Raw genomic sequence first — 12,414 nt, 5'->3', positions numbered from 1 at the left:
TGCCATTCTGGATTTAGGAAGAATAGGATACAGGAGAAGGAAGTTCTAGTTCTTATTTCTAAATCAAATCTAAAGTATGTTTTGCTTATTAGTATGGTTGAATTAGGCATATTGAAGGTCAGCAGCAAAGACATTGGTTAATAATTGAGATTAAATACATAAAGTATATTTGTGTAATTTAATATAGTTAATTATTACAGGTTTGCAAAAATTCTGAGATTGCATTTCACTGTTTTTATTAATTTTGAGGAATACTGAATGTTTTCGTGCAAGTGAGATGAGCAAATGTATGTTCACATTTAGTCTAGAACTACAATAACCATCATGCTTATACAGCGCACACAACACCCTCTGCACTTTATTTCTCTCAACATGGGGACATGTCAGTCAATAAATGTGAAAAAGTAACTTGCATTACTTATTTGAAAAAGTAACTTAGATATTTTGTTGTAAATTGAAAAAGTAATGCGTTACTTTACTAGTTACTTGAAAAAGTAATCTGATTACGTAACTTAAGTTTCTTGTAATGCATTACCCCCAACACTGTATATATCATACCATCGCTGTATGGCCAGATGATATGCAAACTGCGTTTCTCAGCTGGATAAAGCAAACCAATGTCTCGCTAGTAAATTTTTGATGGATGAGGATTGTAATCAAGGTTAAGACGATTGAGGTGACTTACAGGAGTCGTACATCCATGAGTCTGTTATACTGATGCTCAAACAAACCATGTATGTGCACTTTCGACGCACTGATCGCACACTGTATTTATATACAGATGCATTTCTGTGTTCGGATTTGTCATGTGTTTCGTAATTCTGAATGGATCCGTGTACTGTCATGTCAAGCCGGTTGGTTTAGGGATTTTTTGGAATCTCCATGTGGTTCTGTTCGGTATTGCAACTGTAACTGTAAACAAGTCCTTTGCATATGGACTCTTATATCAGTTGTTTATTTGGTGTTCTTTTGGAGTCTCATCTAAAACCTGGAAAAAGGAAGTTTAATGTAGTTTAATGTACCTTTAATTTGGCCATTAGTTTCAAAAAGACCATCTCAATAGATTTGATTTGTGCTTGGAAGAAAAATTACCAGCGCTCTGCAGCACCAAAATGCCTAAACCTCAATAGACCACTATTATAACCACGCTTACTCTTTTGTAACCTCGATTATAGTGTTTTCTATTTCAAATAAATGCTGTTCTTTTGAACTTTCTATTCATCAGTGAATCCTGAAGAATAAATGTATCACGTTGTCAACAAAAATATTAAGCTACACAACTGTTTTCAGCATTGATATTAATAATAAAACCTCTTGAATACCCAATCAGATTCAGAACCTGTTGTAAAGTTGTTTTCGGGTTTTTCTGAGGTCTTTTGGTTGGTTTTCAGCAGCGTGTTCTGCTACTGTACAGAGTTCAGTCACGCCGGCAGCTCCTGCCAAGAGGATATTAATAATACTTTGTGTGTCCTGGCGTCCGTTCAGCGACAGAACACTTAAGGACGAGAAGATAAACTGCTGGATTTTAGGAGAGATAAAAGAGACAGAAGCACCTGAGATCACAGTCACTCAACGTCAGGGTTTGTTAGCAGGAGTTCAGGACGCAGATAACATTGCTTACAGACATTATTCATGTGCTATTAGAGTTTATACAGTACAGGTCAAAAGTTTGGAAACATTGAAAAAATCAGGACAGAAGTGGACAAAAGAGACTTATTAAACTTATTAAAAAGAGATTTAAACACCAGGTGTATAGGGATATATGTCTCCCCTCGTCTACTTGTGCTCGATCGACCAAAACGCATCTTAATACCAGGTGGAAACAGGGCCTTAAAGGTGGTATAGAGGATGTTTTCGTTGACTGAGTTTTTGAAATGAGCGTTTGAAATGATACACATTTTACGACTAGCTAAAACATTCTGACTGTGCTCAACATACAGCGATAGTTTCCTGCTCCTGAAGCAGATTTATGTACTTTCACATGGAATTTGAACACCGACTGTAATCGCAGACTGAACGCAACTGGCTCTGACTGGACGCATTTGAGCGCGATCAGTCATAAGTATCAATTTACATTCATAATCGGCCTTACAATCGTTAAGCTGCGCACACACTTAGTGGATTCATTATGTTGGACTCACCTCATAATCTGCAGTTGTTACTCCTGTCTCCTGACAAAAACATTGCATGCGGCGCATGAAAGTTACTAGAGCGCGCAGCCGCGCGTCTCTCACAAGGAACGTCATGGCAGTGATTGACAAGCCAGAGGGCCAATCGTTTACGCGATGATCGCGTAAACGATTGGCTGATGTTTTTAAGGCCCTACCTCGTGCACAGATGATGTATATTAATAATATTCCTTTCAGTGCACCTAATAAATAGTCTTTTATCACTTAGTAAAGACAGTTTCAAGTAATATTGCAAAAATGTATAAAACAAAACATCCTCTTTACCACCTTTAAGTCTAATAGAAGTAGCCTTTGTGAGCAGAAGAGACTTAATGAAAAATGAATATGTGTATGTATATATATATATATATATATATATATATATATATATATATATATATATATATATATATATATATATATATATATATATATATATATATACACACACACACAAGATTTTATTTTTGTATTTTTTTTTCCATTTTTGTTTTCATTTTAGTTCGTTTTATTATTTTTTTACTTTAAATTTTGTTGTGTTTTTGTCTTTTTATTAGTTATAGATTTTTAAAGTCTATATAGCAGCATTTATTAATTTTATTTCAGTTTTTAATTCTAGTTATATTACTACATCAAGTTAAACTAAATTAAAATGAAAAATGTTGTTTTGACAACTAACTGATGTTTAAGTACAAAAATAATGTGCAAACAAATGCTAAAATGAAATAAAAACAAATAAAATGTAATAATATGTATTAATTTGCTTAGTGATTTAATAATTACTTTAATTATTTTTATGTTTTATTAACAATTTAATTATGTATTTAATAATTTATTTAAATATTTCAACACTTATCTAATGATACATTTTTTTATTAATGTTTTTAGCTGTTGCATAAGTTTATATATAGTTTTAGAATTTTTAGTTTTATATAATATTTTAAATTAGATTTTATTCTTTATTTTTTTGGTTTTCATTTTATGTCATTTTTATTAGTTATTGTTTTTTTGTCATACCTATATAGTTTGTATTCATTTTTATTTCAGTGTTACTTTTAGTTATTTTAGTACATCAAATAGAACTAAATAAAAATAAAAATGGTTGCTTTTGCAACTAGCAATAAGTAAACAGCAGAATAACTAGCAGAAGTAAAATAAGTTAATTTTTAATAGGCCTATATATTTGATTGCATTTCATTTAACATTTATTTTATTTCCAGTAACGAACATGATGGTTTCAGTTTGAGTTAATGATAATAACCTTGTTAATTCACTCTTACATTCCTCTTTATCTCTCTTCCTTCATTCGTAATGTGTGTTTCCGCGTCTGATTGCTGCCATGTGTTCGGCTCCCGCAGGTCTGATTCATGAGTTAAAACAGCGAATCATTGTACATGTCATGTTCAGTAGGCAGTCTCTAACCGTTGAGGAGGACTCTGGTCGTTCCGCCTTTAAAACACACATGTCAGAGGTTGGCCAAAGCTCCCGAGTCTCGTAAAGCAGCGGACAGAGATGTCAGACACGTTTCTCTTCAGTCGGGATGTCAGGCGGGAAGATTTAGAGCGGGATGTTGCAGGTTCCTGATGCGTTTTCATCATGCCTTCAATGTTGTTCCCGTATCTGTCGGCCGTCTCGTCCTCATGATGAGAGGATGTGATGTGTGTTTTAGAGCCATGAAATCAGTTTTGTGCAATGAAATGATCTGTTGAACGGTATCATGTTGATTCCTGCTCGGATATGTCTGAGTCGGACGCACTGAAATGGGAAGCAAACGAAATAGAGACAAAATAAAGGCTGCAAAAGGGTGATTCTACAGTATTTTTGATTAAATAAACACAGCCTTGGTCAAAAACATTAAAAAATCTCACCAACCCCAAACTTTTGAATGCAAGTTTATGTCATTTTTTTATGAACTTGCGTATCATCTTGCCCTGTTTTGCATCTCATATTCCCTCAGTAGAGATTTTCTGCAGACATTGGAATAGCAAATAAGTCATATTTCACTGCCTTCTCTTTCTTCTGTCATGTTTTTATCACGTGCGGCAGACAGAAAAGCTTTTTTATGGCACGTATATGATCTGTTTGTGCTCTGTGGATCCATTAAGGCCTCTTTCAGCTCCAGATGAGCAGATCTCCTTCAAGCCACATGTCAATAAAAGCTCCTTCACACTAAAAAAACAAAAGCATTACCATGTTTTTTGCACATGTACTATGGTAATACCATGGTGGTATAGTTCTGTTAGTAGTCTTGATGCTTGAAATGATGCTAATGTCTCCTTTAGTAGCCTATGTTATTTTATTTGTCATTCACCCATGTTGTACTGGTCGAAAGGTTTTGAAAGTCTCTTCTGCTCACCAAGGCTGCATTTATTTGATCAAAAATACAGTAAAAATAGTGAAATATTTTTCCAATTTAAATAGCTGTTTTCTATGTGAATATATAGTAAACAGTAATTTATATCATGTGATCAACGCTGAATTTTCAGCATCATTACTCCAGTCTTCAGTGTCACAAGATCCTCCAGAAAGATTTGCTGCTCAAGAAACATTTATGATTATTATCAGTGTTGTTCTGCTTCATATTTGTGTGTAAAACAGTAGAAACTGTGCAGACGATTCCTCAGCTTTGACTCAATCTCTTAGATGTTTGTACATTTTTCCTGTAGGCTCAAGGTGAAATGGTTCCCATGAATCAGACCAGACATAAATGCGGTTTATTGTGCTGCTGGAGTGAATTTGTGTCTGATGGGCCCCCCCAAAAGCCCTTAATGAGAAACAGCCCCACAAACAACATCCCGCTCTACAGGACCTGCTCTATTACTGTGCTGCCTTCATAACAGCATTGTTAGAAAAATTGAGCACAGACCACAGGCGCTGTATCTAGAAGTGATTTTGATGCATTTTAATATACAAATATGACCAGAAAATATATTTGAAAGTTATATTGTTAAAGGTAAACTGTGTAAATTACATCACTCGCCTGCGTGCGTCTCGTCATATCTGTAAATAGAGAAAAGTTGCTCCGCCTACTGTGACTGGTGTGGGAGTGGCACAGGTTAGTTGTCACATGTTTACATCGAGCGGCTAAATCTCCAACCTCTGGAGAATCACATGTTTAAAACAAACGCCAAACAGAGGAGAGTCTACTGGTGAATTGAGAACGTGACAGAGCTCGTAATAAAATAACAGTCAACATCGTCTTGGCTTTTTGGAGATGGCGAGAACTGAGGGATTTAAACTGGTTATTTATCTTAAGCCTAATAGTGAATTTTTATGAGCAGTAGGATAATATCTCTCTTTTTTAATTCTAATGCCTGATCTGATATTAATGATTCATGTACAGTTAGATGATCTTTGTCTGTGTGTCAGTAAATCAAACCCGTGACTAAACGCTCAACTTCACCTTGTTTCTCTTAGTAGGATGAAAATAATCTGTTATTTAAACTGTGATTAAATTATATATAGAAAGTGATCAAAGAACGCTCCCTTTACAATCGCTGGAGCTGTCAATCAAACAGAGCGAATTTATCAGTGGACTCACGCCAAAACTCCCGTGTTATTCATCGAATCTCTGTTACAACTGTTGCAACTGTTGAATCTCTGTTTTGCGCTGTTAGTTATGATGAAAGCATTCGTTAGTGTGCAGAAATTGAGTTCCAATTACGAGATCACTGCTTTCGTGCACTCAACAACATGTCTGTGATCGGCTGTTCATCACTGCAACTTTTCATGCCACAATCTAAATATAATGCCATAGATCTAAATGTAATGCAACACTTTGTGTGTGTTGCAAAGATGTCAGCCAATCACAGCAGTGGGCGTTTACACTGAAGTCTCACAGCAGACACGCCCCTTTAAACAGAGTGTTCAAATTAGAGGGTTAAAATCAGGGTAGGAAAAATGCCTTTTATTTCTAAATTATGAACATTTTTGATGTAAAAAGCATACTAACATTATAAGTACACCCCAGGAAACATTATAAAACAATAAAACAACATAGTTCATGACCCCTTTTTTGTGCATATGCACATAATACAACCTGAATTCCGGAAATGCCGTCCATGATTTCCAACAAGAATGTCAAATTTAAACTCGTCTGACCATTGAACACTTTTCCACTTTGAAACAAATTTAAATGAGCCTTGGCCCACAGGACATGACGGCTCTTCTGGATCATGTTCAGATATGGCTTCCTTTTTGCATGATAGAGCTTTAGTTGGCATCTGCAGATGGCACGGCAGATTGTGTTTACCGACAGTGGTTTAGTTGGCATCTGCAGATGGCACAGCGGATTGTGTTTACCGACAGTGGTTTAGTTGGTATCTGCAGATGGCACGGCGGATTGTGTTTAACGACAGTGGTTTAGTTGGCATCTGCAGATGGCACAGCGGATTGTGTTTACCGACAGTGGTTTAGTTGGCATCTGCAGATGGCACAGCGGATTGTGTTTACCGACAGTGGTTTCTGGAAGTATTCCTGGGCCCATTTAGTAATGTCATTGACACAATCAGTGTCGTCTGAGGGCATTCCAATAAAGGTCTTCGGCCTTGTCCCTTATGCACAGAGATTTTTCCAGTTTCTCTGAATCTTTTGATGATGTTATGCACTGTAGATGATGAGATTTGCAATTTGACGTTGAGGAACATTGTTTTTAAAGTGTTCCACAATCTTTTTACGCACTCTTTCACAGCTCTGCCCATCTTTACTTGAGACTCTGCCTCTCTAAGACATCCCTTTTATTGCTAATCATGTTACAGACCTGATATCAATTAACTTAATTAGTTGCTAGATGTTCTCCCAGCTGAATCTTTATCCTGCTTTTTCAGCCCCGTGCCAACTTTTCTGAGACCGGTAGCAGGCATGAGCTCATTTTGTGCATAAAACTGTTAAATGTCTCCCTTTAAACATTTGTTATGTTATTTATGTTCTATTGTGAATAAAATATTGGCTCATGTGATTTGAAAGTCTTTTAGTTTTAATTTAATTACAAATTCGGGTTGTAGTTACAGTTACGCTGCTGTGATGCCTTTTCGTGCCACCTTTTCCCAAAGAATGTGCTTGTAAAAGAAAAATGTTCCTCCTGCAAGATAACATACATTAAATCTTTCCCTTGACCTTCTGTCCTAATCTCGTGTGACCATAAAAGCACGTTTACCTCAGTGGGAACCTGCTTAATTCTGTTCTCTTAGGGGAAATTGCATGTGCATGTGAGAGTTAAATCTCAGGATGACATGGATTTAAGACTTTGAGTTTCTTGTCAGTTTGAAAAATGTTGTTTGTGAAATGGCAGATGAATGTCATGATGGTAGCCGGGTGAGAATGTCTTCACAAATCAGTGAATTTATGAGGAATCATCCTCTAAAGTAAAGCATAGAAGAAATGCTGACGGAATGCTGATCTATTTCTCCGCTCTCGCAGGGCGATCCTGGGCCCGAGGGACCCCGTGGGTTTCCTGGCATTGTGGGACCTCAGGTAACGGCCCGTCAGTTACGCCTCAAGCAGTGTGATCTGTAACCTCATTGGCTGGACACTGAAGATCTTGTTCTCTCATTGGCAGGGCCTCGGCGGAGGGGTGGGGCCGCCGGGAATGAAAGGTGATAAGGTGATTTAAATATTTCTATTATTGCAGCGAACATGTGTACTTATAAGGTTAATTCATTTGAAGTTATATGCATGAACTTTGTGATGTGTCATACACTGCAAAAAGTGATTTTCTTCTTCAGTATTTTTGTCTTGTCCAGTGCAAATATCTAAACATTCATAAATCAAGATGCATTTACTGGAGAAGCAAAATGACTGAAGATATTAAGTCGTGTTTACTGAACAATTAATCAAAATCAAATTAAAAAAGTCATTATTGTGTTAAATGAGAAAGCATCAAATAGACATTACAAAAAGTATAAGATGTAATTTTATCTCAGTGGTACTAAAACAACACTGTCTGGAATCTAGACAAAGAAGAAACTCAAATATGAGGTAGATTTTCGTTTATGTCACATGTTTTCATCATGATATCATTCCTGGACTTTTCATCACTGCACTATTATTCTAACATGTGGAAAAAGGTGTGCAAACTCTTGACTGATGTATATAGTATGTATATTAGATCCAGTACAGGCACGTTGTGTTCTGTTCCATGTATGTTTAACGTCGGCGGTGTATTTTGAGTGTCGTCTGTTTTCTATAATCTGTGATGCTGTATGATCTAGGGTGAACCTGGATTGAGAGGTGAACCAGGAGAAAATGGTTATCAGGGCGACAAGGTGAGTGTGAAGAGAGTCATAACAATATGTTTTCAACTAGAAACACATGGTTAGGTTTACATGGTCATGAAATTGAAAAATCGACCACCACCACAATCTGTCTACTGATGGTCTTATCGAAGACATTTAAACTAAAAAGTTTTGAAAATCAAGTAATCATTAACTTCTGGTGAAGTAATGAGAATTCACTGGTCTAAAAGAATGGGAATATTTTCTCTGTCCATGGATTTGGTGTTTGATGCAGACAGCGAGGAGACTTTGTGTTTTGTTTGTGTTGCTCTTCCAGGGAACGGCTGGTAATCCTGGCCCAACAGGACCACGTGGAAAACCAGGACCGATTGTAAGATCACCTGTGTTCTTACTCTTGGTTAAACACAAATGAAGCTCTGTGACATTCTGTTAAGTGCCATTGCGAGAGAGTGAACTAAACTGCAAATAAATCATGTTCTTCCTCAGTGTTTCTGTGTTGTTTTCCAGCACAAATATCTAAACATTCTTAAATCAAGATACATTTACTGGAGAAGCAAAATGACTGAAGATATTGAGTCTTGTTTTCAGAAAACATTATCAAAATTAAAATGTAAATATGCCTTTTAAAAAAAATTAAACTTTGTCTGTATGTACGGCCCAATACAACCAGCCCTGTGTTTCTGGCTCTGGAGTTATAGCCGGTCTAAATTGGATCTTTTGGGGCCTATATCTCCTCTGTACGAGGGGGGCCAACAAGACATTCAGGTTTCTTCAAGGAGTTTGTGAGATAAAGCCAATCAAAGTATCATCTTTGGGGGGGCGAGAGCTCTGTGGGCCGGTGACAGTCGGATGTGGCCGAACTCATCCAGGGTTTGAAGCTCCGGGTCCCCCTCTAACTGAGATATAAGCGGGAATCCCCTGTGAGCTGTGCTGCGTGGGAATGTTTGACTGTATTGCTTTGTTCTAAGCAACAGGGCGTCCTGAGACTCGAGATTCGCAGGGCAGGAGGGGGGAAGTGACACTGGGTGCAACTAAAAAAGGTCCCGTTGTCCGGCGAGGTCCGGTCGGCTTACCTCTTGCTTACCTCCAGAACTGACATTTTCTTTAGCACTCTATTCAGCACAAATGCCACCCTGCAGCCAATTTCATTGGTTAAGGATAGGGTGTAGGGTAAGGTCAGGAGTTAGTACTGGTTGTAGCATTGTGTATGAAATCAGCACTGTGATTGACCTGACTTCCCATGATGACATTCCATCAATGTTGGGAAGCTCTGTCATAAATGATGGAAAATTCCATCAATGTTGGGAAGCGTTGTCATAAATGATGGAAAATTCCATCAATGTTGGGAAGCGCTGTGTCATAAATTATGGAAAATTCCATCAATGGCGGGAAGCGTTGTCATAGATTATGGAAAATTACATCAATGGCGGGAAGCGTTGTCATAAATGATGGAAAATTCCATCAATGGCGGGAAGCGTTGTCATAAATTATGGAAAATTCCATCAATGGCGGTAAGCGTTATCATAAATGATGGAAAATTCCGTCAATGGCGGGAAGCGTTGTCATAAATGATGGAAAATTCCGTCAATGATGAAGAAGCGTCATCTCATAAATGATGGAAAATTCCATCAATGGCGGGAAGCGTTGTCATAAATGATGGAAAATTCCATCAATGGCGGGAAGCGTTGTCATAAATGATGGAAAATTCCATCAATGGCGGGAAGCGTTGTCATAAATGATGGAAAATTCCATCAATGGCGGGAAGCTCTGTCATAAATGATGGAAAATTCCATCAATGGCGGGGAAGCGCTGTGTCATAAATTATGGAAAATTCCATCAATGATGAAGAAGCGTCATCTCATAAATGATGGAAAATTCCATCAATGGCGGGAAGCGTTGTCATAAATGATGGAAAATTCCATCAATGGCGGGAAGCGTTGTCATAAATGATGGAAAATTCCATCAATGGCGGGAAGCGTTGTCATAAATGATGGAAAATTCCATCAATGGCGGGAAGCGTTGTCATAGATTATGGAAAATTCCATCAATGGCGGGAAGCTCTGTCATAAATTATGGAAAATTCCATCAATGGCGGGAAAGCGCTGTGTCATAAATTATGGAAAATTCCGTCAATGATGAAGAAGTGTCATCTCATAAATGATGGAAAATTACATCAATGGCGGGAAGCGTTGTCATAAATGATGGAAAATTCCATCAATGGCGGGAAGCATTGTCATAAATTATGGAAAATTTCATCAATGGCAGAGAAGCATTGTCATAAATGATGGAAAATTTCATCAATGATGAAGAAGCGTCATCTCATAAATGATGGAAAATTACATCAATGGCGAAGAAGCGAAGTCATAAATGATGGAAAATTCTGTCAATGGCGGGAAGCGTTGTCAGAAATGAAGGAAAATTACGTCAATGGCGTGAAGCATTGTCATAAATTATGGAAAATTTCAACAATGGCAGAAAAGTGTTGTCAGAAATGAAGGAAAATTACGTCAATGGCGGGAAGCGTTGTCATAAATGATGGAAAATTCCATCAATGGTGGGAAGCGTTGTCATAAATGATGGAAAATTCCATCAATGGCGGGGAAGCACTGTGTCATAAATTCTGGAAAATTCCGTCAATGATGAAGAAGCGTCATCTCATAAATGATGGAAAATTCTGTCAATGGTGGGAAGCTCTGTCATAAATGATGGAAAATTCCATCAATGTTGGGAAGCATTGCTTCATAATGACGGAAAACTACGTCAATGGTGGTGAAAGAGTTGAGTTACGTTTTTTTTTTATCGCACTGGCAGATATTTTTTCTTAATTTAAGTGTAAACTCACTTAATTTTGATGATTTTTTTTATAAGTTTGATGATAAGTTTAAAGACAAGTAATTTCACTTCTCCAGTAAATGTATCTTGATTTAAGAATGTTTAGATATTTGTGCTGGAAATCAGACAAACATACTGAGGAAGAACATCATTTTTTGCACTTTTTGTGTGGTGTATTCGTGTGATATTTATAGTTTATGTTCTCTCTCTGAAAGGGGAAAACGGGTGAGCCGGGACCTCAAGGGCCTCCGGGGCCACCAGGACCTGAGGTGAGGTTTGAAGGTTTGACTTTGATTGTCGGAACGAGTAATAAACAAACGTCCGGTTGGAATTTGACATCTTTTATTTTGAAAACCCAGAATTTCACTTGATGTTCCTCATTATTTCTGGTTCATTCTGTGATCAAACTTTCACATTGTTCTGCCATATAGAAATGAAAATCAATCACAAAATCAGCTGGCTTATTAAGCAAGAAAATGTGCATAATTCAAGTGGATCTGAAAGTTTGACACTTTTATTGGAGCTGATTATCAGAGTATATATAAAATAATTATATATAATTATAAATAATTATGCGTTTTCACCAGGGTTGGTTCCCAACAAGTGTTTGTTAAAGAGTTATCAACCATGAACCAAACCAACCAGCTATGAAGTAAACCACAATATTAAAAACTTTGATTTGAAGCAAAAAAATTGAAAATTGGACAAAAAGACAAAGGTACAAGACTGTGAACTTAACGACTTTAGTGAGGGAAAGAACTACAATCCCATGAAGCATTGTGAACGACATAAATTAAAAACAACGGAGAGATATTAAACTATTCATTTAAAGTTGTTGATTATATGTCTAGAAACAATATATTTTTAGTTCATTGCAAAATATGAAGATGTAAATACAAATAGCATAGCGAAACTGGATTACATCATTCACAGTGCTTCATGGGAGTGGGCGGAGCTAAAGAGCTCAACTCTGATTGGGGGAATTTGTGTACAGCATCATGGGTAACGTAGTTTTTCACTACAAATTCAGCCGTTAAACATGATTATTTTAAAAATAAGCTGAAATAATGCCAACGGATGGCTTCAACTAAACCACCAACCATCCATTAACAACCTCTGAGCTCACAGTAAGGCTATCTTTAACGATTTATTAAGTTGTTATTAAAAATCAAATTTCCTAT

General features: G+C 37.0%; 1 protein-coding gene across 1 annotated transcript in view; it reads left to right on the top strand.

Moving 5' to 3' along the window:
• LOC125259634 (collagen alpha-1(XXIV) chain-like) overlaps positions 1-12,414 on the top strand; it is a 105,488-nt gene that overhangs the window by 46,588 nt on the left and 46,486 nt on the right. The window contains exons 15-19 of the mRNA XM_048177426.1: positions 7,587-7,640; positions 7,726-7,770; positions 8,378-8,431; positions 8,718-8,771; positions 11,449-11,502. Coding sequence (XP_048033383.1) covers positions 7,587-7,640; positions 7,726-7,770; positions 8,378-8,431; positions 8,718-8,771; positions 11,449-11,502 — 261 coding nt within the window. The remainder of the gene's footprint in view (positions 1-7,586; positions 7,641-7,725; positions 7,771-8,377; positions 8,432-8,717; positions 8,772-11,448; positions 11,503-12,414) is intronic.

The sequence above is a fragment of the Megalobrama amblycephala genome, linkage group LG24 (assembly GCF_018812025.1).
Source record: "Megalobrama amblycephala isolate DHTTF-2021 linkage group LG24, ASM1881202v1, whole genome shotgun sequence".
In the NCBI taxonomy this organism is placed as follows: domain Eukaryota; kingdom Metazoa; phylum Chordata; class Actinopteri; order Cypriniformes; family Xenocyprididae; genus Megalobrama; species Megalobrama amblycephala.
The sequence above is the reverse complement of the archived record's forward strand: the minus strand, read 5'-3'. Positions and strand labels throughout refer to the sequence as shown.